General features: G+C 45.1%; 3 protein-coding genes across 8 annotated transcripts in view; 1 reads left to right on the forward strand and 2 right to left on the reverse strand.

Annotated features, from left to right (window-relative positions):
* EIF2AK1 (eukaryotic translation initiation factor 2 alpha kinase 1) overlaps nt 1–19472 on the forward strand; it is a 30730-nt gene extending 11258 nt beyond the window's left edge. For 2 of the 5 annotated variants that reach the window (XM_007186737.3, XM_057529186.1), the window contains exons 4-15: nt 313–350; nt 1102–1201; nt 1791–1871; nt 2533–2632; nt 3169–3229; nt 3557–3884; nt 5038–5149; nt 9227–9327; nt 14778–14889; nt 15128–15210; nt 16291–16524; nt 18684–19472. In XM_007186737.3, the coding sequence (XP_007186799.3) occupies nt 313–350; nt 1102–1201; nt 1791–1871; nt 2533–2632; nt 3169–3229; nt 3557–3884; nt 5038–5149; nt 9227–9327; nt 14778–14889; nt 15128–15210; nt 16291–16524; nt 18684–18794 (1461 nt within the window). In that variant the 3' untranslated portion in view covers nt 18795–19472. The remainder of the gene's footprint in view (nt 1–312; nt 351–1101; nt 1202–1790; nt 1872–2532; nt 2633–3168; nt 3230–3556; nt 3885–5037; nt 5150–9226; nt 9328–14777; nt 14890–15127; nt 15211–16290; nt 16525–18683) is intronic. The other 3 variants (XM_028167586.2, XM_028167587.2, XM_057529187.1) reach the window with 3 other exon arrangements.
* Nucleotides 10174–13796, reverse strand: ANKRD61 (ankyrin repeat domain 61). The gene is given in 4 exon segments (XM_028167588.2): nt 10174–10416; nt 10418–11087; nt 12549–12646; nt 13581–13796. Coding segments are annotated over 4 exon segments (1227 nt in total).
* Nucleotides 19473–19474: 2 nt separating the features above from the next.
* Nucleotides 19475–27425, reverse strand: AIMP2 (aminoacyl tRNA synthetase complex interacting multifunctional protein 2). 2 transcript variants are annotated; one of them, XM_007186735.3, is made up of 4 exons: nt 27286–27425; nt 22807–23013; nt 20845–21076; nt 19475–20004 (listed from the first exon to the last, which is right to left on the reverse strand). In XM_007186735.3, the coding sequence occupies exons 1-4, from the start codon at nt 27298–27300 to the stop codon at nt 19616–19618; spliced, it is 843 nt and encodes a 280-aa protein (XP_007186797.1). In that variant the 5' UTR covers nt 27301–27425; the 3' UTR covers nt 19475–19615. The 2 variants fall into 2 exon arrangements, with proteins under 2 accessions (XP_007186797.1, XP_007186796.1); XM_007186734.3 differs by having other exon boundaries at nt 27166–27424.
* Nucleotides 27426–27528: the final 103 nt, after the last annotated feature.

A 27528-nucleotide genomic window follows, 5' to 3' on the forward strand; every position in this document is an offset into this window, starting at 1 on the left:
GAGCAGTGGTCAGTTTCTGCTTTTATGTGAAAGGGAAGCTGGCGTTGTTTGCCGGTGGCAACTCCTTGGTAAATCTCAGCTTTGTCCTTGGATGGCAAGAATATAGCTTTTTCACGGGTGATCTTTTAGTTAAGAGAAAAATGTCTTCAATTGCAAACTCTTAAGTAATATTGAAAAAGCCATTGGGTGGGTGTGGTTTTTTTTTTTTAATATTAGTTTGAGCATTTATACTGATCTAACATTGAATTTTAATAGATTCCTTATTCCATGAAATTTTCAAAATGCTTTTTAAAAATAACTTTTTGATTTTAGGGTCCTTGTGAGGATAATTCTCATATCCAGAAGATCAGGTATGTGTTGAATACTTTCTTGACTATGCAAGGAGTAAACTGATCCAAAAGAAATCAGGATTAAGAATTAATCCTGAATTAATCAGAAATTAGTAGTGGGGTTAAAAATAACGTAGTTAGGGTAGTTTATGAAAACTAAAAACATTGTAAGATTAAAAACTTTTTAAGATTTGCTAAAAACTTTGTAAGATTTCTCATTCTGTCTTTGACCACCCTTCCCCCACAATTCCACGTGGATTCCATAAGCCCCACTCTTAATTCAGAGCACTGACATCCAGTCTCTGTCAGGGGAACACCACTGAATTTCGGCTGTATGTAGGAAATGCTCGTTTAAAATCTGTAACTGGTCTGAATCATTCAGAAATTTAAGTAAACTTATCACTGAGCTTAGCTACTTAACTCCTGCCTGTTAGTCATCCTTAGGATTCCTGTTAAAACAATAATAATAAATCATGATATTAACTTAATAATTATTAAAACAATAATTTCTAATTGGAATACTAATTACTGGTAAAATACTTAAAATTAATGATCCCCTTGCTATCTCTATTACGCTATTGATTTGCTAATTATCAAATGTTTTCTTCATAGAGAATGAAAACTTTCATTTTAGCTCATCCTTTCCAAATTATCACAGTTTAGTGATAAACGAGGTTTGCCAGGTTAGTAATACAGTGAACATGATCTGTCTTAGAACATTTCGGTTCTCTCATGTTTGGGGATTGATTGATTGACTGTGTTTAACTTTCAGATCAAGGGAAGTAGGCTTTGAAGCACAAACTTCACGTTACTTGAATGAATTTGAAGAGCTTGCCATCTTAGGAAAAGGTGGATATGGAAGAGTATACAAGGTGGTTTTCCACATATTTGTTTTGACCCCCTACTCTAAACAATGTATTTGCAGAAGTTGTTTTCATTATTATTATTTAAAGTGCTCAAAGGAAAATTCCTAGAAATCATGTATGTTTACTTTTAATTTAGATTTGTCATTTACAGGAACATGGGCAGGTTTTAATTTTTTCCTAACCACGTTGGTGATTTAGGTGGATTCTGGAAACTTTGAGTTTTTGTTCTTTAGTTAATTTTTATTAAAAAATGTATTAGTTGAAAAAGTTTTGCTGCTGTGTTTTTGCACATAGCCTTTTTGCTAACATTCCCATTCTTCAGACCTAGAGATTCTAGGAGTTGGACTGTCAGTACAGTTGGAAAAACTATTAGTCTAGTTGACTGCGGCTGACTTCCCTGAACACATAGTAAATAGGATGCGTAAAGCGTGGAGTCCAAACCACTGGACCGCCAGGGAATTCCCCAGGACGTGTGCCTTTAGCTTAATTTTATCTCTTTGGCTAGTTTGGATTATCTAAGGTCAGGTTAAAAGAACTTTCTTTATTCAGTTGGATTTAATGGTACAATATACTTTGTCTTTTCCTCTACTTTTAGGTCAGGAATAAATTAGATGGTCAGTACTATGCAATTAAAAAAATCCTGATTAAGGGTGCAACTAAAACAGATTGCATGAAGGTATGATTTAAAACATTTACTTATTTTGAATAATTGAGTATGTAGGTCCTTTTGAAAGAGTTTGTGCGTGTTTGTGTATATTTGGGAAATACTTGGTGGTACGGATTGCAGTTTGCTAGGAATGGGTTACCATAAAATAAACATCAAGATTAAATTTTTATTTGACTTAAATTTTTTATAGGCACTTTAGGTTGACCACATTTCAGGGTCATTGCTGGGGAAATTAATTTTTTAAGTAAACGATTCATATACAATATATAACAAGCTTTTTATGAAAAACACAGGCGCTCAATTCAGGTCCAGGTCTTCTCCCTGACATACTGTGTGGTCCCAGGCAAACGACCTAGTCCTCTAAGACACTTCTGTCTCCTGCCCTTGAAATAGTGGTGACAAGAATGGTTTTATTTACCTTGGAGGTCTGGACTAACTTGTAGGAATGAAATGAGGGAATGATTATATATGAGCCATGAAAAGTGTAAAGTGCTATATGCATGTAAGTTATTTAGTTGCTATAACAACTGCATTTGTCTCTCACAAAAGTATTCCCATTATTTTAACACAGTCTAGATTCCTCGTACAGAGGGAACAAGTATTATTTAATACCATGAACATTTAACAAATTTGTAAGTAAAAACCAGCTCTGAGTATGTTTCTTCTTCAGGTGCTACGGGAAGTTAAGGTGCTGGCAGGTCTTCAGCATCCTAATATTGTAGGCTATCACACTGCCTGGATAGAACATGTTCACATGGCCCAAAGGCAAGGTGAGCGGTTTCAGATGAAACAGTTGAAGGGTTGGTAAATTTCGGCCCGTGGGTGACACCAGGCCTACGTCTGTTTTTGTGCACCCCACAAGCTGAGAATGTTTTTTTTTTTTAAAGAGTTAAATCAAAGGAAGAATTATTTTGTAAAGATTATATGAAATTCAAATTTCAGTGTCAGTAAAGTTTATTGGAACACAGGCTCGCTCGCGTGTGTTATCTTTGGCTGCTTTTGCAATACGAAAGCAGAGTTGAGTAGTGGCAGCAGAGTCCCCTAGGGCCCACAGAACCTGAAATATTTACTGTCAGGTCCTGTACGGAAGGTTCGATGAGCCCTCGCATAGTTTAACAGCTCTGTTTTTGTCTTTTCTAAAATCTGCCAGTCATTTGAATAAGCTTGGTGTATTTGCATTTTGCCAGAAGGTCGTGACATTTTTAACTTGTTGTCTCCTTTGGTCTTACTTATGTATTTTAGCTCTGCCTTTGACTGTAAATTAGAAAACTGGGCTGCTTGAAGATTTCCTTTTGTTTCTGTTCAGCAGATAGAATTTCTATTCAGTTGCCGTCTCTGGAAGTGATCTCTGACCAGGGGGACCCCAGGTACGTGGGCTGCCGTGTCCTTTCACGCCCTGGACGTTACCTCCAGTCACCTGCCTTGGGTCACCTTTGCCTTTTACAACTAGGAGCTCAGGAGTGTTTTAGACTTTCTTTTTGCTTATTTTCATTACAATATGTTAAGTTATTTTCTTCCTCCTCTCAGGTATTTCCTGTCAGTGTTTTTAAGTAAATGCTGCTGCTAGACAGATTGGCTGTCTCTTTTGTCAGGAGTTTACCAGTCAGGTTCATACAGGCTTGAAGGAACAGTTGAGGTACTCTGGATCTTTTTTTACGTTGGTTTTTATCGTTACTGTTTTTTTTGGCCTCCAGAGATCAGTGTGATGTTAAAAGTGATGAAAGTAACAGCTCATTCATTATCTTCGCCGAATTCACCCCAGAAGAAGAAAAATCCTTGGGAGAATCTGGCGTTGAAAATCAGAATAACAGATTGGTGAACTGCAGCGCCAGTGTAGTCACAAGAGAGGCCGGTGGATTTGCACCGTCCCTTGAGCCCCAAGAAGAAGGTGTGGCTGACGGGTCTTCCAGATCGACTGTTGGGCGTCGGCTGCCAGTTCGGCATAATTCAGACCTGGAAGAGAACTTCGCGTCCACTGAAGAATCTTCTGAAGAAAACTTCAACTTGCTGGGGCAGACGGAGGTAGATGACTCTCCCAGAACCTGCCCATTTGCTGTTTCCCTGTAATAGCGGTGTGGAGGGCTGTGATTGGATACGGCCGGCCCTCCTCCTCAGCTGGCTTCCCTCGGCTCCTCCTCCCTGTCTCTGCTCTCGTGCTCCCTCCTGACACGTGGCCCTTGTATTTGGTCTTCCCTCCTTCTCTTAGTTAACTCCTCCTGGTCCTTTTCTGACCTCCCTGACGGGGGCATTTCACAGGTACACCCTGGAGCAGGAAGCATCACACACGTTCTATTTCTGTGGTTGTTTAGCATCATGCTATCAGAATATATTTATGCAGAAAGATTTTCTGTATTTTGGAACGTGACTTTAGGAGACAAGTCCTAGGCAGATCACCAGGTCAGCTTTCAGTGTCCTAATTACAGTAATTAGGATTACACTGATGTGCTGGTACTCTCACCCTTACTGAGTGTTAGTATTTAAACTTGAACGTTAACAGGGTCTGCGCATAACCTGTCGTGTTGGGATCACAAAACTGTATATACCATCTGTACACTCACACGTAGAATTAATTCTGGCTGTCCGGGAATATGAGGTTCTGTATTTTTATGAAACACAAAAAACTTTGAGTAGGTTCCCTGAATATAAAGGAGTTGAGTTTGAGGGACTTTTCATCAGAATCATTTCACTGCTCTGTAATACATTTGGAAAATTTTCCTGAATGGGCTACAGTGAGCTTAATTTTTGCTTACTTTTTTCTTGGACAAATTATTAGTTATGTGAAGCCAGATAAAGTGTGTGTACACTCTGGGGTATCCATAGAGTAGTAGAATACCATACAGCCAGCCTGATGCTTTATCTTCAGCTTTAAAAACTGTTTATCTCGAGAGCAGACTAAACAGTTTCGGGCCCACGGACTCTGTCACGTTCAAGAGCTTCTTCCATTTAATACCTGCCTAACCCCAGCCGGACCTGCCTCTGCCGAATTGGGTCATGACGCGTTGTGTTAAGTATTGCTTTATTCCTCTGTCTCCTTCACTAGACTTCGGCTTCTCGGGCAGGCTTGTGTCTGTAGTCTCTGCCCACAGCACATAGCCTGGTGCTTGGCTAGGGTAGGCAAGGGAGCATTTGTCCGCTAAATCGTGCAGATGGGAGCCAGCGGTGTGTCGCCCCCTAGGTGCAGTACCACCTGATGCTGCACATCCAGATGCAGCTGTGTGAGCTCTCGCTGTGGGACTGGATCACGGAGAGGAACCAGCAGGGCCGGGAGAGCATGGATGAATCCGCGTGTAAGTACCACGTGGGTGTTCGAGGGCTGGGCTGGGAACTACAGACAGACCTGCCGCCTTCTGCCTCCACGTGCTTTGGATCGGGGGAAAAATCACATTTTTGAAATATAAGTAGGTATTTGGATGTTAATATTTTCTGTTATAGATACATAGTTTGTTGATATTTAAGAGTACTATGCTAGAATTTAGTATAATGATTTCAGGTAGAAAAGGTCTTTTAAAAAATTTTTAAGGGAAAATTTAAATATTTGTTTTATTTTTTTAACCTGAAAATGTGATACTTTGGGACTTCCCTGGCGGTCCAGTGGTTAAGACTCTGCCCTTCCAGTGCAGGGGGCATGGGTTCGATCCCTAGTCGGGGAACTAAGATCCTGCATGCCGTGCGGTGTGGCCAAGAAAAAAAGCAAAGACTGAAAATGCGATACTTCTATAAAAAGAAACCTTTAAAGAAACCCTTATAGAAGGGCATGTGGTCAAAAGTTTGTCTCCTTCAAGATCCATATCCCCCCCACTCCCCTGCAGTTATACAATAGCCTCTAGAAGTACTCTGTTAGGTTAATATTTGTAGAATATTATAACACTGGTTCTCAACTTAACACTGCATGTTGAAATCACCTGGGGAACCTTTACAAAGATGTTGTCAATAAAAAAAGAATAACTTTACAGTGGAAGAAACGTGACAAACACCCCCTCAGCAAGTAATCAAGGTCAGCATCAACAGCGATAACTCATGTTGATAGTATGTGCCCTTGATAAGAGGCTATGAGAAGGGCACGGTATCTCTGTGATTTTCCTCCCCAAAACCCATAACCCCAGTCTAATCATGAGAAAAACAGACAAATCCCAACTGGGGGACATTCTACAAAACACCTGACCAGTACTTCTGAAAACTGTCAAGGTCATCATAAACAGGAAAAGTCTGAGAAACTGTCACAGACCAGAGGACCCTCAAGAGGCATGACAACTCAATGTAATGTGGTATCCTGGATGGAATCCTGGAACAGAAAAAGGACATTAGGTAAACACTAGGGACGTCTGAATAGCCTGTGGACTTGTATCAGGATCGGTGCATTGTGACATGTACCAGACTGATGTAAGGTATTGGTGGCAGGGAAACGGGGTGTGGGGTAAGTGGGAACTGTCTTCTCAGGTTTTCTGTAAATCTAAGACTGTTTTTAAAAATGAAATCTTTTTAGAAAAAGGGTGTTGTCTGGGACCACACCAGTAATTTTTATATAATTGGTCTTGGATAGGGCTTAGCCTTTGTTATTTTTTTGTGAAAGTTCTCTTGTTGATTCTAATGTGTGGCCACAGTTGAAATTCACTGCGGTAGATGATCAAAATAGGGAATGCGAGTGACCTGATTTTAAGTAAAGGCTCAACTAAATATCGATCATTAATCATTTGCTGTTCACTCCTAGTGACACTATAACCCTTTATTTGGCCTAGAACACAGGTCAGTTGGCCTACTCAGAATCTTAGACTAGCTTCCCATGGAGACGGAGACATAACGTCTCTCTCCAGCAGCTCCTCAGTGCCCCTCGGTTTTCCATGAAATTAGAACATGCCAGACTTTGTTCAGTTCAGTCATGGTAAGTGGTGCGTGGGGTATTTTTAGGACCCAGTAAAACTGGATCCTTGGCCTGCTGCATGCACATTATAGTGCTATGTGCCCATCTTTGTGGAAAGAGAATGGTTCATTCCAGCCCCGTGTGCAGTTGATCTTGAAGCTTACGTTTGGAAAGTGAGTCTTTAATGAAGTGTGGGGTGAGAACTCTAATCTATACCATCCAGTACGATAAACCCGTCAAAACAGTGAAGGCAAGAGATGGATCATACTGCTAGCAGGATGTATATTTTTCTTTTAAAAAATGTTTTAAAATAAAAAGTTTTATCTTTGTAGCATTCCAGCCCTGTGTGTCCAGCTTTACATCAATCACATTTTTTAGGTGAATCATTCCCAACACTCCCATGAGCGGCACACCTGGGTTTGAGTCATGGCTCATGGCTCTGGTACTCACCAGCTAGGAGGTTTTGGGTAAGTCAGTTAACAGTTCTCAGTCTCTATCCTCACCTGTAAAATGTGGATCATCCCCATTTTATGGGGTCGTTGTGAGGATTAAAGCAGTGCCTGCAAAGGATGTAGCACTGAGTGGAAACTGCGATCACTGGAGCAGGTCTGTGTATGATTACTGAATCCTCCAGCAGTTGCCTACCGTTTGGATGTGTTAGGTGAGTTAAAAGGAAAACCGAATTAAAGACAGACCAAAGCAAGGTAGTTATTCTGAATAGTTGGGAAAGTCAGAAAGGCCTTCTTGCATTTCTTCCCAGACAGGTTGGTCACTTCAGGGGCGGGGGGGTCATACTAGAGGTACTTGTAGTGGAACCGTTGTTTTTATTTTATTTTTTAAATATTTGTTTACTTTTTGGCTGTGCCACGAGGCTTGCAGGATCTTAAGTTCCCCGACCAGGGACTTAACGCGGGCCCCGGCAGTGAAAGCGCAGAGTCCTAACTACTGGACCACCAGGGAATTCCCTGGAACCATTGTTTTTACACACACACACACACACACACACACACACACACACACACACACAGTTTTCTGTCTTAAGTACTTGAGGTCCCTAAATTATATGCTAGACAGTGTAAAAGGAGGTTGTGGAATAGGTTTGAGCTCTATAACAAAGTCGGCTCATTCAGGGAGAAGGGACCACGTGGTGCTCTCGTGCTCAAAGGTAAACAATAGGCTTATGATTTTATTTATTTATTTATTTATTTACTTAATATATTTATTTATTTTGTTTATTTATTTTTGGCTGCATTGGGTCTTCGTTGTTGCATGGGGGCTTTCACTAGTTTCGGCCAGCGGGGGGCTACTCTTCGTTGCGGTGCGCGGGCTTCTCGTTGCAGTGGCTTCTCTTGTTTCGGAGCACAGGCTCTAGGTGCTCGGACTTTGGTAGTTGTGGTTCGCGGGCTCTAGAGCACAGGCTCAGTAGTTGTGGTGCACGGGCTTAGTTGCTCTGCGGCATGTGGGGTCTTCCCGGACCGGCGCTCGAACCCTTGTGCCCTGCATTGGGAGGTGGATTCTTAACCACTGTGCCACCAGGGAAGTCCCTGATTTAGTCTTACCAAACCTCTCCACCCTCTTAATTCCCATATTATGTTATGATATTAATAGATTAATTAATTCATTTACCTTTTCGCCCCTATACTTCATTTGTCCATCATTTTTGGAAAATGCGGCATTCCAAATCTTCCAGGCAATAGAAGCTCACCCCTTGGGCTAACATAATTTATCTTTTTTCTTATTCTGTTATTCGTAATAATGTGTTTAATCCACAGCGGGCCAGGACACCAGATTTATTAGCATTAAACCTCAGATGTCAGGGGTTGAAGGGGACTGAAACGTAGTTTAATCTAGCCACCCAATGCCTGAGAATTGTTTACAAAGCAGTTAATACAGGGGCTCTGAGTGACATGAGAGGTCCTCTCTTCCTGGTGACAGGAAGTCCATCGACTCTTGGGAGCTAATTTGCAGTGGCTTCTTGGTTTGCTGATTTCTAGGTTTGAAACCATTGTGGAGTATTGACTGTGTTGACAATCTGAATGTTGTGTGGTGTCAGGTGTTAATGTACTTATAACTACGTTCATTACATTTTTTTTTTATAAAGTTATTTTTGGTTGCGTTGGGTCTTCATTCCTGTGCACGGGTTTTTCTCTGGTTGTGGCGAGTGGGGGCTACTCTTCATTGGGGTGCACGGGCTTCTCATTGCGGTGGCTTCTCTAGTTGGGGAGCAGGGACTCTAGGCGCACGGGCTTCAATAGTTGTGGCACGTGGGCTCAGTAGTTGTGGCTCGCGGGCTCTAGAGCGTAGGCTCAGTAGTTGTGGTGCATGGGCTTAGTTGCTCCGCGGCATGTGGGATCTTCCTGGACCAGGGCTCGAACCCTTGTGCCCTGCATTGGCAGGCAGATTCTGAACTACTGCGCCACCAGGGAAGTCCCCTCATTACATTTTGATGTTATGTAACAAGTGAAAAACTATTAGAAAAATAAAACTATTTTTTTTTAACTTAAAGGTCCTTATGTTATGGCCAGTGTTGCAACAAAAATTTTTCAAGAATTGGTGGAAGGTGTATTTTACATACATAACATGGGAATTGTACACAGAGATCTAAAGGTAAGTGGGGAAGATTAAATCATTGACAGCTGCTTACAGGGATGACTTGGGTATTGGTTTACTGAATTAAATGAGATCATGTACCCTAGTTTATTTATCTCGGAGGTTATCATTACCTTTATATTGTATAAATCATTGTTCCATAGGTCTAGAATGTGAAAACTTTAGATTGAATTTAAAAGGAGTAATCTTTGGGCATTCGAAAATTCTAGCTGTCTTCAGGTAGTAAGTGTGCTTTGAGTACTAATATAACTGATGATGCTAAATGTATTTCATGCTGACAAAAATACTCATTTCTGCCTTAGAGGTAAAATCTGTTTCTGTAATTATCCCTCTTAAAAGAAATTTAACATGGGAAATTTTTTTCTGCTGTTTTAAAAATCTGTAATTACTATTCAAATTTTTATAAAAGACTATCAAGAAAGAGAGAAAATAGGGAATTCCCTGGCGGTCCAGTGGTTAGGACTCCATGCTTTCACTGCTGGGGGTGCGGGTTCAGTCGCTGGTTGGGGAACTAAGATCCCTCAAGCCGTGCGATATGGCCAGAAAAAAAAAAAAAAGAGAGCGAGAGAGAGAAAATATATTTACTTCTTTGGCTGAGAGTTTTAAATTAATTTACTTACTTTTGGGGCAAAAATTAAATCATGGAAAATGCATTTAAAAGACTATTTAGGAAGAAAAAGTTAACGTGCAAATCATTTTATTTTTTGAAAAAGGTTTAAGAACCAGTAGTTTGTACATTTGGGATGTATAAGGTGATGGGTTAAGTATTTTCTGGGTACACGTCTAGCCAGAAAATGCGACGTGGGTTACTGAAGTTCTGTGGCTCTGTGCAACTTTGAGATCTTATTTCAGGAGGTGAGCTAAATCATAATAACCATATACAGAATTCCAGATCTTCCCTGGGAGAAGTCGCTTCAAGTGCTGTTTGTATTTCTCCCCATAAATATTTCTGACGTTTCTTTTACAGTTGTCCTCTAGGGATAAGGGTTTTTGAGATAACTTTATTGGGGTTTCCCTTAGGAGGTGGAATTCTGGGAGCATGATTCCTGCAGGTAGAATTCCTTGGTTATTGGTCAGTCTCAAAGGTAAAGCAGTGGTAAAGCAGCCTGGTGAGAAGTGCCTTGTCTCTTATATTGGAACCGCGCAGAAGGTACATATACATCGGAGAGTCCCCATTTCTTGTTAATATGTTAACATTGGCTTCAAATTCGAGCAAGAGATTGATTATTGCCTCTCTGCCTCCAAAACACGCCTCGTGGATCGCGGCTTGACCTTCATGGTCCTGGGTATTTACCTGGGCTCCGTAAACGAGCAGCAGCCGGCCGGCCTTGCTTGACGCGGTGCACACCGCCAGCTTCAGGGCCGTGTTGCCCGTGGAGGAGACGGCGCAGTTGACGTTCGCCCCGTGGGCAGTGAGCATTTCCATCATCTCCTTATTCAGTATATCTGCAGCCACGTGCAGGGGTGTCATGCTGGACTCGTTCATGGCGTTGACCTGGGCACCGTTCTGGGCCAGGATGGAGAGAACCGGGGAGGTGCCGTATGTGATGGCCAGATGGAGGGGGGAGCGCCAGTTGTCGGCCACTCGCGCATTCACCTGGGCCCCGTGTTCGCACAAAATGCGCAGACACAGGACTGCGTCGTTCTGGATGTCCGTCAGCATCCTTTGGATTCTGTTCCCCGGCTTCGTCCACGTGGTAGAGGTGATGGGCCAGTGCAGGAGCATCAGGCGGAGCGTGGTGAGGCCTCTCGTGTCCCTGGAATAGGTACTGATGGCAGATTGCACTCAATTCACAGCGGGAATGGCTCGACGTGGAGAGCTACTACTTAAGAAGGCAACGTTTATTTAAGATAATCCCCCGTAATTACTCTAAAGAAGTGTTTGAGAACCTGCATTGCTGTTTAATTTCTTGGGGTATCCCAGCGTCTTGGGGGGACAGAGTGGTATGCATTGCAGCACGGAGGGGCCCAGCTTCCTGTCGCAGCTCGTGTCAGCTGTGTTACTCCTGCTGGGACGGCGGCCTCTTCCAGGCTGCATCTCAGTTAGCTCTGTGTCCACAGCCCCTCAGGGCTGTGCTGAGATAGCAGCCAGTCAGTAGAATTGTGCAGACTCGAGTGTGATCCGGGATTCCCACAGAAGTGAGCCGTGAAGGGCCAGAACGCCCGCTAACTCAGTCCCTGGCGGCCCCGCACCTGCTCCTCTACCTGACCTTTTCACTCGCGTGTGTGGATGGCAGGGGCTGCAGCTGGAGTTTATCGTCAGTCCCTGCCCAGCACAGGCGGAGTGAGAGTTTGACAACTTGGCCCTCATCTCCTTTCCTGAAATCTCTCAGGATTGCCTCCAAGATTCCTTGATTGTGGCAGAGAAAAGGGAAGGTCTCTTATGAGCATCTGACCGCTCCACTGGGATTAGAAGATGACTTTCAGTTCACCTGTTGATTTAGTGTAAGCCCTGCACCAGGGGTGTGGGGAAACAGCAGAGTCCCCACGCTGCAGAGCTTACAGTCAGGTGTGGAAGCATTAATCCGAAAGAGCTAAGTAAACAGGCCAGTGGGCAAAGTTCTCGAGAGGTCTGCAGGCCCCATCCAGGGCGAGAAAGGGTGGGAAGGGTGTACTGAGGAATCCTCTGGGTCGTGGCGGGGGAAGGTGATGGTCCAGTCCTGGGAGGACCTGCAGAGCTGGGGTGGGGCTCGGGGGCAGGGTGAGAGCACGACGGGGTGGGGGCGCCCTTCCGGAGCGTGGTAAGGATTTGGGGCTCGACTCTCTTTTATACCGTGTACTTCTCCCATTCATTCAGATAGTATTTACTGGGCACTTTGGAAGTGTCAGCATTGGTTTAGGTGGTGAAGGTATACTGGGAAGCAAGATAAACTTCTTTCCAAGAAAATCCCTTGCCTATTTCCATTTTCTTATTTTTCATATCTAACTTAGGTTGTTAAACTCCCTGAGGGCTGTGACCAGGACTTAATTTGCCACAACACCATTGCTGAACGCTTAATACTCACGATGCTTTAAGTGGGCTGACTGATTTGTGTTCCTGTATTATTTCCGGTTTTTCAGAGGATCTCATCTAGTCAGTAAGGACATTGGTTTATTCCAAACGTGGTAACCTGTAGTCCATCACCCATGGAGAATGGATGAGTCCAGACATGACCGGGAAAGGAACACAGATCGTGTGTGTCCTCATTTAGAAACAGTCGCCTGTTGAGTTAACTTACCTTACTTCTGGGTCTGCACTGTGTTCTAACAAACAAAGCAAACTCTGTGCCTTGCGGTTTTCCGCGGCCAGGTAGATGGGGATGATGGACTGTGTCTGCTTTGGGGGGAAAAAATACATTACAAGTAGCCCAATATAGTTAGAATAATTGGGTTAGCTTGCTATTTCAAAGGAAATAATTGTATTTAGCATCTCTTTGGTTCAGTATTTCTCTGTTATGTGCATTGAAATTCTCCTTTTGCCTGTTTTAAATTACCCCAAACCAGTCAATTTTATATTGATATTATAAAAATCTGTATTTTACATAAATGCAGATTTACCAAGGCAGCAGATATAATTTACTTAAAGCTTCGAAAGTTGATACTTGTGAAGAGCTCATTGTGTAAAATTAATGGTAATTGCTATCAAGTCCCTTAGGCCTTAAATTAACCCAGAGTCATTGACAAGTAGGTTTTGTTTTTTAAGGCTTCGCCAAAGTCATAGTATCAGTAGTATAACCTGCACTTTTAGGGTTTCAAAGTTAATGCTGCTTGTATTCTGTCTATGATTAGCAGAGCTGTTTATGCGAGTTCTTTATACACACACACACACACACACACACACACACACATAGGCCTTTACAGCACGACTGCAAGATAAGGGCAGAGGGTGACTTGCTGAAAAAAATTTAAGTTATAAGGGTAATAATTACTGTATAAAAATTCAGAAAATGAAAAAGTATATGTAAAAAAGGGAGAAATAATTCCAGCACACAGACATAATCAGCATTGGCACATTTGAGAGGATGAGATCAATGTTCTTCCAGCCACGCGAGCCCCAGTCTCTGCTCAGTCAGTGCCCCTGTGATCCCTGGCAGGAGTCGTCGCAGACTCAGCAGAACACGGCTTTGCGTGTGCAGGTGCTCGGCGTGGACCATCCAGCCTCGGGCACGGTGAGGGCAGCCAGGTGTAGTGAGTCCTCAGGAATCAGGTGGCGTTCCTTCTGAAGCATCACGTCTTTTTCCTAAAAGTGACCGAGAAGAGGAAGAGGGTACCTGGCTCAGCAGTAATCTGTAGCCGGTGGAGCTGGCCAGAACGGTCATGGGCTCGTTGACGGGGTGGCTTCTGAGCTGAGCCCAGAGTGCGGTGCAGTCCTCCCTCAGGATGGCCTCGTAGAGCCTGGTGTGGAATGACACCGCCGCGCCCTCTTCCAGGGCCCGGGCCCCATCAGCCACCAGCCCCCTGCTGCCTCTCTTGGTTATGTTTCCCATGAGTACAACTTCGAGAGGGGACTTAGGAATTCAGGGCAAACGCGTTACAGAATTGGTCAGTCTCAGTCTCTTTATGATTCTTTCCATTCAGTTCTAGAACTGTTGAGAATGGTATCCGTGAAGATGATGCATTTTTATATCAGAACCAAACTTTTTCACGTGTTGTTCCTGTATCTATAGTGCCAGATACAGGAGCACAGTTTCCAGGACTTTCTACTTAGTCACAAAAGCGTATCCAGATTATCATCTTGCACCTAAGATTGTTTCTGTTTTCTCTTCCCATTCAGCTACTGTTAAAAAAAACCTGACAATGCTAAAATAAGGGAATTTATACAAACAAAACATTTACATTAAGAAGACCTAACTTTTAAGCTAAACACTTTCTAGTTTTTAATGGAATTCCACCCCACCTCCAACAGAGGTGCGTTTTCCACTGGTCTGGGGGTAGTTCCATCGGGAAATGTGTTGGGTCTGTGATGATTGCTTCAATAGAGTGAAATGTGTACCTTTAGAGTGTGACCTGGCCGTCCCCAACCCTGACTAACATGTTAGATCATCTGGGAGCTTTAAAAAAAATCAGTGTTTTCATTAAAAATAATAATAATCAAAGTCTTTGACTTGTTGAGAGGATAGTAGTTGTTAAAACCTTCTCGGTGACTCTGAGGTTCTGTCAGGGCTGAAATGCACTTGTGCACAAGCACGCTCTACATTAGTGGAATAAGCTGGGGACTTTAAGTAATGTCGATGCCTGTGTCCACCTCCAGGAAATCTGATTTAATCCGTCTGGGGAGTGGCTTGGCCGCTGAGATTTGTTTAAAGTTCCTCCGGTTATGCTAATGTGCGACCGAGTTTGAGAACCACTGCTCTCATTTTTAATTCTTGAGGGGCTATTGGCTTCTGAGTTGAAAACTCTCAACATCCACATGTTTTCACTGTTCATTCTAGAACACCGTGGAGTTGACCTGTTCTGTTTGTTTACAGCCCAGAAATATTTTTCTTCATGGCCCCGACCAGCAAGTAAAAATAGGAGACTTTGGCCTGGCCTGTGCAGACATCATACAGAACACAGACTGGGCCAATGGAAATGGAAAGAGTAAGTTTCTTTTGGTGGTTGTTTTTGTTTGTATTTGCATTAAAAAAAGAGAGAGAGAGACATGGTTGAACACTGTCAGTATTTAAAGAGAATCATAAAGACTTAACAGCAAAGGTGAGATTTAAAAAAAAAAGCAACTGTCATTTCCTTGGGAGCTGCAGTGCCCTGCTCAGTCAGGGGTCTTTATGTAGACAGTGCTAACCCCACCATGCTTCATCTCTGGCTTTTCAAATTACAGGAACACCCACACATACCTCCAGAGTGGGCACTTGCCTGTACGCTTCCCCTGAACAGTTGGAGGGATCCGAGTATGATGCCAAGGTAGTGTTTGTTCCCGTCTACCCTTTCAGTGGACTTACCCTGCAGTCATAAGTAACAAAAAGTACAGTAAATGCAGTGGAAGGTCTGATGTCGAAGTGATTTGGAAATAGCGGAGTGTGGTAGGTTATCTCTTACATCAAACTACCATAGTGCGAAGCCTCACTTTTCAACTGAATCTGACTTTTTTAGGCTATTTTACTATTTCCAAATCCGTGGGTGTCACAAAATAATTTTTGCAATGAGCTTTCCCTTCAAGATATCACCTTCCCCTCAGGAAGGCAGGATTCACCAAAGTCTGTTTTCAGCTGTTCATTCTGCTTTCAAGCTTAGGTAAATCAGTGCCCCCGACAAGTGTGACACTTGCTTCCCTCTGAGGTAGAATGAAGATGCGGAAAAGTTTTAATCCAGCTCGTTCCTCAAAGGAATGTTAAAGTAAATTCTTTTCTCAAAATAACAGCCTAGTAAATTTTCTTCCTTTTGATGAATCATTCAACTTTTTAGTGACTGGGAAAGAGCTGCCAGAAAAACCATGGCAGCTCCGAAAATCCTATGTAGTAAACACCTTCCTAAAAGACTGTTTTTAGGAAAAGTGACAGGTTTTACGCAGAGTTTGCTAAAACTTTACCAAGAATGCCTAACTCTGAGCGGAGGCAGAGGTGGGACCGGGGTAGGCCACAGGGACTCTCGGTGGCCTCTCATGTCTCTCTCAGGCTATACCTGGCCTGGGTTTTCAAGGAGCAGTGGAGTCAGTTGTATGGTAGTGACCGCTCTGGGTGGCCGGGATCACCCCTGCCCCTCGCCTGGCCCTCAGTCCTTCGTGCCCCTGGATGCCCCTTTTTGGTGTTAGAGCTGGGGATTGCAAGAGTACCGTCACCTGTCTGTAGATCACCTACAGTAGATCCAGCTGGCAGACACCTGCCTCTGTGAGGGACGAGCCAGCCCGCTGTGTTCCCTCCGTTGTAGGGACTGTCAATCATTCTTCTGTAGAAAATCCTCTCGCTTTTGAAAGGAAGGTGGGTGGGAATGGAAATGTTACTCTGTGTATTTCACTACTCATTGACCGTTTCCCCCCTTTTTCAGTCAGATATGTATAGCTTGGGAGTTATCCTGCTGGAGCTCTTTCAGCCGTTTGGGACAGAAATGGAGCGAGCACATGTTTTAACAGGTTTAAGAACTGGACAGATCCCCGAGTCCCTCAGTAAAAGGTGTCCCGTCCAAGCCAAGTACATCCAGCACTTAACCAGAAAGAACTCATCCCAGAGGCCGTCTGCTGTTCAGCTGCTGCAGAGTGAACTGTTCCAAAATTCTGGAAATGTATGTATGATTTTTTTAATACTGGGGGAAATATGAAGCTTAAAATGGAATTTGTTTAAATTGTGAATCCCATTTCACGAAGAGCAGTTGAGCTTAGAATCAGGTTTATGGAAACAAAATATTTCAACCCATTCTCAGAGTTGCCAGTGGCATACCTGTCAGGTAAGCTAGATGACCACTGCCAACTGTCTGCTCTGAAAAGGGTCACATGGGCTCCAGTTTCGAGCCTCAGATTGCTAAGTCAAAAGGTTTTAGTTTTCCTTTCCAACTATGGTATATGGCCTTTTATGAATTATTGCGAAGTATCTACTAGTAGAAAGGGACACACACCAAAGGATATAGGACAGCAGTGATTCTCAGGGGAGCTGGAGCATCTGTGGCCGAGACCGCCTTACCCAACCTAAGATCTCAGCATCCCAGTGTGCGAGTCTGGTTTTCTGTCCTGTGAGGAGGTCCTGCTCCAGGCAGCTCATCCCCTTCCTCCTTCCTGACATGTCGTTTCAGTGCCAGGTATAAACAGAAACTTTCTAAGACTTAAAAAAGCTTGATTCAAAGAGAAATTCACAGGTTCTCTAGTGCTTTGCTACTCAGAGTGGGTCCTCCGACCAGCGGCATCAGCCTTACCTGGGAGCTTGTTAGATACATAGGCTCCGGGGCGCCACCCCAGACCTGCATTGTAGCGAGATCGCCGAGTAATTTATACGCAGCGTTGTGTGGATGCACCGGTTCCAGAGTGCAGTCTCCAGACCAGCAGCATAAAATCACCGTGAATCACCAGAATTCTTAGACCCTCCCCTTCCCCCACCGACCTATTAAAAGAGACATCTGTGGGAGAAGGGGCTGCTCTCTGTGCTTCCACAAACCCTCGAAGCGGTTCTGATGCACACGAGTTGGGGAACCACTTGCAACTGGTTAGTTGATTTGTCTTTTGTTTAAGGCTTATTTCTTTTCAAGTAAAACAGTGAATTTTAGTAGATTGAACGGTAAACAGGTAGGTGTAGTGCTTTTCTCTCAGTCTCTGAAAATAGCAGATGTGGTTGTTGAATTGATATCCTTGTATGGAGAGAATTTTCTAACTCCCCGTGAAGCTAGAGTAGAGACTGTAGTTATTTGTTGTTAATGGTAAGGATTTCTCCTTCTTGTAGAATTGTTTATAGAGTAACCTATGCATACCTGTACAGATAAATTTGCATAGACAGGTGGCCCTCACTTTGCACTTTGTGTAGTGCAGGACTGTGAAAATGACCACGCAGAGCCCACAGCATACAAAAGGAGCTTAAAAATCAATGGGAAAAGTTACAGTTGTTCCATGACCTTTAAAAATGTTTGTCAGAACATTAAAACTCTCTTATTATCAGTTACAGATGTATGCGGAAATGAAAAAAATTATAAAACTATAATTGAGAATTAAAGTGTTTCAAGAGTAGCTTGAATAGTGCCCACCTTCATCTTGTCCTGTAACTTAGCACACGGAGTGAGCACCTTTTCTATGCCTTGGTGACTTGTCATACTCCTTGCTAAGTTTGGATCAGTTTCTGGCATTTTACCTTTGGCACTTTTGATGTTATGATCTGTCTCCAGGAGTTCTTTTAATGTGAAGTTTTCTTGGGGACATCTTCACCCTCTTCCTGTTCACGTTGATAAGCTGTCTGCACTCAGTGCGTCTGATGGTGGTGGGATCGGCGTTCCCGCGATCAGCTGCTTCGTCTGTAACACCTTGCGTTTGATACTCACTTCTCGCGTCCTCACTTTTCATTACTTTGCTGTACTTTCATCTTTGTTGGCCAGTTCCCTCTTTCAAAAATGTCACGTGGGCTTATCACTGGGAGACAGGAGGCAGCACAACTCCATACGCTGCCTGTGTGTGAACCGACTAACAGGTGCACGGTGACCAACCACCAGAGCCTTTGAAAGAAGTGATGATTGTTCCTGATGATGATGTGTATGGTGGGTCACAGTGTTTTGTGGACTGAAGCGCTAAGGCAATGAGAGTCACTGTACCTTGGTAACTGACACTTGACCCACGTTGCTGGGTGACGCATAATAAGCTGTGAGAACTGGAATCCACGCATATTGGAACTGTGCAAAGAGAGGCAGCCCTGTATATTTAAAAGTAAAGGAAGAAGCCGTTGTAACGGAGCTTAAAATTTTCTTTACAGGTTAATCTCACCCTACAGATGAAGATACTAGAGCAAGAAAAAGAAATTGAAGAACTAAAGAAGCAGCTAAGTCTCCTCTCTCAAGGCAAAGGGGTTAAGAGAGTGACATGAAAGATGGGGGTGTGCCCATCTAGCCTCAATAGGCTCTATAAATATGAGTGGACTTTTTAAGCTAAATAGTCAACTGGAATGTAAATTTTCAATCTTTATTAGGGTATGGCTGGTATAACTCTAATCGTATTTAGTAAGCCCGTATAAGACTTACTAAAGTGAGGTTGTGAAAGTACCTTTTAAGGCTGGCATTTTGAACCTAAGACTGCTCGAGACGAAACCTGTTCTGTTCTTGCCTTTCTCCTACCCCACACGCTCCTTTTCCTGGACTTCTCACTTTAGTATTACCATCCATCCAGTCTCTGAAAGTGAAAGTGTAGGCCTCATCCTCAGCTGTTCTTTATCTTTTGAACTCTGCCTGTTGACCACCAAGTCCTCCTCTAGGTTCTACTGCAGAGACCTAAGCATGCTCTGGACCCATCGCTGCCCAAGCCCAGGCCCGTGCACTAGCTGCACCGTTCCAGGTTGACAGCTGCTGGCCTTCCTACCCTCCACACTGCGCTGTTCCCACGGGCTCCCTCCTTCCTCACAGACTTGCTTCCCCCCAAGTCTACATTCCTCGAAGGCAGCGATATGATACGTTCATATTTGTACCCCAGTGTGCCTGCCACGTAGCTGGCAATTGTCACGGTATATTGCATACAGTGTTGCTGGATTTTAAATAAAATGAAAACCACAAATTAATTATATGATGCATTTATTGATATTTAACCACTGGCCTAAATAAAGACTTTGATTTTAGTACAAGTCCCTTTACCAATAACAGGCACAAAACAGCACCATCCTTAAAATTTAAACCCTTTAAAATCAGTGACTGAGGTTCACTGAAGGAGCTTGAGGGCCGTGTGAAAAGGGGCCAGGTTTTCACAGGCCCTCATCCACTTCTGCACGTTGGCTGGCGCTGTCCCACTGCAGCCCCCTGTCTGCTGGAGAACGGACCACAGCACGACATCCGCCACCGTGAGTTCATTCCCAACGAGCCAGGGGCTCTTCCCGAGAGCAGAGTTCATGGAGCGGAACACAGCGGCTTTTTCTTTACTGCTTCCCTCTTTTAGCTGAAAAATAGCTATATCTACCCAGCTATCTATGAGGGTTAAATTCACAGCATCCTGCTTCTGGCCAAAGAGAGAGAACAGGAAGCGTGCAATGTTCCCTTCTCCTTCGATGGGACACATCGTTTGGACACTGAACTTCATCTGAGTCTTCGGCACTGAAAAGAAATAAGCACTCTGTGAAATGTCAACAAGAGCAGCGCCGCCGGAGGACGTGCTTGTAGAGCGTGGCAAGGGGAGTCCCTGTTAGTCACGAACCGGTGGCAAGGGAAAGTGTATTTTCAAGAAAATCGCAGTTTTAGTCGGCCTCCAAAAGGTTAGTAATATTCAAGAAAGTTTAAACTGCAGGTTTAAACAGTGCAAACTGTAAGTTATAAAGTAACCATTTCTGGTATTAGATGATGACGGTTTTCAAGCTAGAAGGGACCTCAGACTATCTGTTCCAACGCCTGTGCCTAAGGATCTGGGCATAAGGCCTGCAGACGAGGGGTCCCATCTCCCGGGCCAGGACCTCCTGCCGCCCTCACCCTGGCTCTCCACGTGTGGCTGAGGGCAGCAAGGCCTCGATGGATGGACATGAACTCAATTCCCTCTGTAGTAACTTAACCGGGAGAAGCGCACACACCAGTGAGATAATGACTGAATGACATCCTGCCAGCCTTTAATGGCTAACGTCCATTACAAGAGGACGTCGATGTCCCCATAATGATAGGTTTTGGAATGTGAGGGCAAGACGGCCGTGACAGCCGTGACTCCCCTGCCCTGGCTGGTTAGACAGGATTCCCTCGGAGACTGCTCTCAGTCGAGACCTCCACCTTCCCAGAGGAAGGAGAGCACCTCTGGGCCAAGGTGCACCTGCTCCTCTTGGAGCACACTCCCCCACCCCCCGCCAACCCCCCCGCAAGCTCGCAAGCTCTCTGGACTTTGCCGGCAAGCAGCTGCAGACTGCCCCTTTCCCATCCCCCACTGCCTCCCAGTCACCCGGCCCCTCCGCTTACCGTCCTTCCAAATCAGAGTGAAACCCAGCTGGTACTCGTGACGGGGCTGTTGCCTCGTCTGCTCGCCGAAGCACCTGAGGAGGTTTGCCGGCACGCTCTTGAGCGCTGAGTGCGTGTGGACGGTGGACAGGACCTTGTAGTGGTCACAGAGCAGCCGGTGCAGCACGAGCAGGGAGAGGGGTGGCGAGGCGGGGTTGGCGTTGATCACGATGTCCTTCAGTGCCCCGTAATCCTGGGGAGCAAACCCCAACAGGGCAGATGACACCAACAGCAACCTGAGTGCCGACACTGTACCAGGTGCTGTGCTTAGAACCCCACCAGGCTTCTCTAAAGAATCGTCACCTCTCGGGAAGAAGGAACTAATGTCACCCCACCTGCAGCCAAGGCTGCGAGTGCTGGGGATGGAAGGAAGCTACCAAGGGGGCTCGGCTCGGTAGGAAGCAGGGGATGGCAGCCGACTCCAACCCTCCACCCCTGCAGTGCTGCTCCCGATAAATAACAGGTGACTCTACTCAAATTAGCGCAACGTGTTAGGATTGACACCTCTATTTGTCCCTAAGTTAAAAAAAAAATCACACGTGTAATTACTCCATTTACTAAATCTTTCTAATGCCCAACAGGATATAGTTTCTACAGCAATTTGTTTGAGTTACGTGTCAGTGAAGAACCCCTTGGAAAAGGGTCTTTGCTCAGGGAGATTTTTAAAAACTAGGTGTGAGTTAAAGTGCCAAAACACACTGCCTTTTTATTTTATTTTGCTTTTAAAATGTATTTTATTGAAGTATAGTTGATCTGCAACACGCACTGCCTTTAGATGCGGACTATCTTATTTCTGTACATCCGCTCTTCATAACTAATGAACTCATATGATACAACAGAGGCCAAACTCTGTGGCTTTCTGTCCACAGCCGGCCACAATCTGGCCTCTGGTCTTGCACTCCTGACCGATGCCCTTCATGTGGACCTATGCTGGATGCTCTGCATTTCTCTGAACATAGCGTGTTACTTGATGCTGTGCCTTCTGCGGTATCAAGATTTATCTGAAGCACCGTGTGCTCTGGGAGGCCCCCCGGCATGCTGGGACACCCGGCGCAGCTGTCTTACCGACTCATCCCCTATGCAGACTGGCGCCCTGGGGGACTGGCTGAGTGGGGTCTCATGGGCCCCCGGTGCATGCAAACACGAACTGGGGGATGAAGGGATACATGAGTGCAGAGGGACGGACGTTACCAAAAACAGCTCTGGGGGAGACATGGCAGTGCTGCCTCCGCTTGTTAGGTCTTTAAGCAGGACCGTTTTCTATCACCAATTCCAGGGGAGGGTGCTAGCAGGGATTCTCGGGACGCACCCTCTTGCACCCACTTGTAACAAGACATTCTTTCTTTGCGTATCAGATTGTCCTCTAAATCAACTGAAGCCTGTAGACTGACATTAAAGGCGGCTGATGCAACTGAATTTTAACACAGCAAACTGAATTTAAGCAAAATATGTCTGAGTTATGAGACTGTGACTGGCTTTTAGCAACAAATTGCAAAAGGATCGGTGGGATTTTTGCGCCTGGACAGCCAAGGCTCTGAAATTCAGGCCACTCTCAAAGAGTCAGGGTTGACTCGGCTGAACCTCAGAGAAGCACCGAGTGAACGACCATTTCTCCAGGGCTCGGAGTCTGCCGGGAGCTGCCCCGAGTGGCAGGAAGCAGGGACTCTTGACTCCCTCTTCTGCCTAAGGATCGCCCCCGTTCTCCACCGGGTCTGAGAAATCCAGAAGCTGCATTAGAGCCTGCCTGGCTTCACTCAAAGCTCATGAATCTGTTCTGTGCAAAGGCACAATCAGAGGAGGAATGTGCTTTTTGCACCACCTTTGAAAACTCGAAAACCAAGGCTTTAATCACACCGGCACAATTTTCCAGCACTAACATCCACCTAGCACGCTGATGTTCTTTATCCTTCTAGATGCACTTACCTTTCCAAGCACGGAATTTAAGTCCAATGCACCAGTCGATAAAGCAGCAGGCTCGTCAGCTTGGATTATGTTGGTTACATCCAAGTCCGCATCTGGTGTCTGAATCATCTTGGAGAGACCATCGACCGCAGCTTTCAATTCATACAGACGTTTTAAAATATCATCTTGGCGGGACTCAAGAGCTTGAAGAGATGGGTCCGACTCTTCCTAAACAGACCAACATCAAAACGTTCACTTCCTCTCACATCAAAGCAGTCTGTTTGATCACTTGTCTTCCACTTAGTTCGAACCTCCCACCTTTCAGAAGACATTACAATGAGGTAGCAGAATCATCTCATTTGCCCCAGTCCAATAGGTCCTGCAAATCAATCCCCAAATGCTATAAAACAAATAATGTTGTGCCTGAAAGCCACTTTGAAATTGTGGGACTCCTATTTCAGGTGATTTAGTCTTTAAGAACAGAGAATGAGAGAAGACGAACACAAATTGTTCTTTCTATCAAACTAGTTCAAAATACTTTGCGTAAATGAATAGAAAAAGATTGGGGGTGGCGATGAGGATGTAATCAACCATTTATACTAATCGAAGGAAAAAGGGAGCACACAGGTTAAAAAAACAGTGTCCTTAAGCTTGGAAGTATGTCCGGGGTGGGGGGGTCAAATGATCCATTCCCCAAATCATTTTCTAGGCAATACTGGCACTCACATTATCTTAGAATCATCTAGAACTTTTTCACTGCTGAAATGTATTACTTCATAAAGAGGGAATATTCACATCCTTCATTCACTGAATCTTTGCATCTTTCTTGCCTGGTACAGTGGATTAGTACACCATAAGTAACTAACAATATTGGGTTGGCCAAAAAGTTCGTCTGGGTTTTTCCATAACGGGACTTTTTGGCCAACCCAATATTTGCTGAGAAATAAATCTCAAATCTCTACAGACTTACTTTATTAATTAATTAATTAATTAATTAATTAAATTTATTTATTTTTGGCTGCGTTGGGTCTTCGTTGCTGTGCGCGGGCTTTCTCTAGTTGCGGCGAGCAGAGGCTACTCCTCGCCATGGTACATGGGCTTCTCACTGCGGTGGCTTCTCTTGTTGTGGAGCAAGGGCTCCAGGTGCGTGGGCTTCAGTAGTTGTGGCACACAGGCTCAGCAGTTGTGGCGCACAGGCCTAGCTGCTCTGCGGCATGTGGGATCTTTCTGGACCAGGGCTCGAACCCGTGTTCCCTGCGTTGGCAGGTGGATTCTTAACCACTGCGCCACCAGGGAAGTCCCTACCGACTTACTTTAAAAAGCAATAACAAGAAACCTCCCAGCAGTCACACTGTGCAACCTATTTTCAGATTCACAAGCTCTCACAAAAGATAATCCATTTGAGTGAAGAGAACAAAGAACACGTTAAGCGTGAGTAAGACACTCATGACTAGACAAAAGGGTCAATAGGCAATGACCTTGAGTTTATTATAAACATGCACTCGTGGCCTTCCCACGCACCCGCAACGAAGAGTAGCCCCCGCTCGCTGCAACTAGAGAAAGCTCGCGTGCAGCAACGAAGACCCAATGCAGCCAAAAATAAATTAAATAAATAAATTTATTTTAAAAAATAATAAAAAATAAACATGCACTCATGATACAATGTGAGTGTTGGAAGAGTGCCTGCTCACATTTGTATGCTGGTGAGTTTAAGGAACATTTTGTTTCTCCCCTTGTCACTCACAACACCGCCCTCTTCGCAGAGCCAATTCCTCACCAGCGGCTGTCAATTTTCTGGAATCCAATGACTTGTAAGTGTGCCACCATGGTCAATGCCTGAGTCCAAGACACCATTTTTCCCCTGGCCTACTTCCACTGGTCACCTTGCATCCATTCTGGTCCACCCCTCCAACCCACCCATCCCTACGATGGCAGCCAGAAATCAAAACAACCTCTTAGGCTAAAAAGCCTAACCCGGATTGATAAATAGCTTGTATGAATGGTTCTCTGGTTACCTCCTCTCCCATCATTCCCCCCACTGCTCTGGGCTCTGGCCATGCTGTTCTTTGGATCCTAAAACACACAGGCCCCCATCTGCCACAGGGCTTTTCCTCATCAGTTTCCCTCTGTCTGCAACATCCCTCCCCCTTCTCTCGGCTGGTTAATGCCGATTTACCCTAGAGCTGGATCTCCACGATCTCAGCTCCCCTCACCTGCTGCTCTTGTTTAAGATCAAACAGCAGAGAAATGCAAGATGACTACCATCTGGGTGGGATAAAGAAGGATAGAGTTCAGTGTGCCAATTAAATAATGTGGTGCTGACTGGAAATAAGTGTGCAAATGTGTGACTGGTAAGGCTACCACCTGTGTGATATCCTCATGTTACTCAATATCAGTCCTCCTGAGTAATACTTCCAATCTTTTAATCCAGCCTGTATGTGTGCATTCTTTGTGTACAACTTTGCTCATTTCTACAAATGGCAGTCGGGTCCCTGCCCAACCAGGGGTGAAGCACCTACTGTACTCAAAACCCATCAACACTCCCTGAAGACTGAACCCAGTACTGCATGTGGAATGTGGCCTGTGATAAGAGCCCAGCATAGCTCGATCTGAGGAACGCAAGATGCTCAAGTTCTGCTTTACCTACCACACCTTCTAATGCTGGCCTGTTGTTTCCTTTGTTCAGGAGAGACTGTGACTTGGCATGTTGTGTTTATCCATTTGTGCTGTTTTACATGGATTTAGAAGCATTTTATTCTTTGTGTTGCTCTCATTTCCTCTGGAGATGCTAGATTTCTACTGATCTGTCCACATTGTTATCATCTGCTAAGTTATCACCTTCAAAGTTGCAAGTTCACAGTTAAATGCCCAAAGGAAGTTAGGCAGCATACTTAAAAAAAAAAAAAAAAAAGAAAGGGGGACTTGGTCTCAAAAGGGATGTTATGCTCCCCACTCTGGGGTTTTCTTTTTGATTCCATGGGACTGTCCAGTTAAGGGGCACCAGACCATGCCTCCATGGGAATCTCCAGGTGAAGAGATACTGGACCATGCCTGCGTTTTTGCCTTAGCTCTGCAGTGAGACAACAGTTGTGTTATTTGGTTTCAAACTAAACTAACCACCGCCCTTCCAATCGAGGCAGAAAGGTCTTAAGACAAAGGATGACAGGGAAAACAAGCCACAAACGTTATCTATTCACTCGTCTTGAGTCAGAATGGACAGAAAGTCTCTCCAGCTGGAAAATTAAAATGTGTATTTGCAATTAATGAAAAAAGTCAAAGTTGAGCAGGTACTTTACAAAAGAGGTGAAATCAAAATGCCCAATAAACATGAAAAGGGGCTCGACTGAGTTAGAGGTCTCGGAGATCTGAACTAAATTACAGTAGGATGCCACTGTACACCCACCAGCTTTGGGGAGGGTGCCAGTATCAGAAATTCGTATACACCGCGGGTGAGAGCATAAGCCAGGATGACCGCTTTGGAAAGCAATCTAGTCCAGTTGAAGACAGACCAGCCCACTGAGCCAGCGATCCCATCCCTTAGTATACACCCTATGCCTGCTCGTGTACAAGAATATTCTGCAGAATAATTCATAACAGCCTAAAATGCAAAACCAGCCGACGCCCGTGAGCAGCGGGACGGATAAAGCCGTGGGGGCACAGTCAAGCCAAGGAGCAGCAGACCGCAGAGCAGAAAACGCTTCGCTTTTTCACGGCAGCAAAGGGATTCTTCAAATCATATCTAGAAGAGGCAGCCAGACACTGCAGGGCACACGCTGCATGCTTCCACTTACACCAAGACGACATGGTTTAGGGATGCATACTCAGGTGACAAAATAAGAGAGAAAAGCTGGACGTAATGACCGCGGAAGTCGGGAACTTTGGGGGTAGTTTTAAATGGGGCGCTGACAACGTGTTAACTTGAGTGGTGGTGACACTGGGATTCGCTTCATAATTCCTCAAAACGAGCATTTACGTGCTATTCGCTTTTCTGTGGGTAAAATTTCGTCATATAAAAGTTTAAGTAGTCATAAGCGCAAAAACAGATACCAGATGGATAGCTCCTTTAATAGATAAGAGTTACGGTCGTTCGGAGGCCGGCGGGCGCGTGAGGCTGGAGTGGGGTAGGCGATCGGGTCTGGTCCCCACGGTTTGTTCGAGACAGTTCGGGTCCCAAGGTCCGGGCCTGGAAGGACCCATGCCCCTAGTCCTCCAACTGAGGGCCAGGGCGGCAGCGCGTGCGCACTGAACAAGAGGGCGGCGGGGCGGGACCGCGGTGGAGCCAGGGCGCCTGAGCACTGGACGGGCGGGCGGTGGGACTAGAGCCTTTGGCGCCTGGCACTGGGCTGGTGCGGGGCCGGGGCAAGGGCCGCGCGCTCCTACCTGCACGTGGCTCGCGGCTGGCGCGGGGCTGCCGATCCTACCGTGCACGTTGGGGAGCCGGTACATGCAGGTGGGAAGCTCTACACGGAGAGATCCACTGCCCTCGTGATAGGGCTTTACCTGGTACATCGGCATTGTGGAACCCAAGGGAGGGAAGGTGGCGGGTGAGAGACACGAACGCTCAGAAACCGTCCAAGTCCACGACAGGCTGCTGCCACCTCCTTTCCGACCCGGAGGCTGGCGTCCGGGAAAGCGCAATTCCTGTGCTCTAATTGGCCCCTGCTCATTCGACGTCATGGACTCGACCTTTGACACAACCAATCAGCGAGAAGGAGAGGTGGGAGGCGTTCGTAGCCCTATCCG

This window comes from Balaenoptera acutorostrata, chromosome 15, assembly GCF_949987535.1.
Source record: "Balaenoptera acutorostrata chromosome 15, mBalAcu1.1, whole genome shotgun sequence".
In the NCBI taxonomy this organism is placed as follows: domain Eukaryota; kingdom Metazoa; phylum Chordata; class Mammalia; order Artiodactyla; family Balaenopteridae; genus Balaenoptera; species Balaenoptera acutorostrata.

What these genes read in the sequence shown, in the direction of transcription:
- AIMP2 (XM_007186734.3), bottom strand. Translation starts at nt 27,300, where the DNA reads ATGCCGATGTACCAGGTAAAGCCCTATCACGAGGGCAGTGGATCTCTC. An exon ending in TAAATTCCGTGCTTGGAAAG is followed by an intron (nt 21,077 to 22,806) that starts GTAAGTGCATCT and finishes TTTGCTCCCCAG; the next exon opens with GATTACGGGGCACTGAAGGA. An exon ending in CACTCTGATTTGGAAGGACG is followed by an intron (nt 20,005 to 20,844) that starts GTAAGCGGAGGG and finishes ATTTCTTTTCAG; the next exon opens with TGCCGAAGACTCAGATGAAG.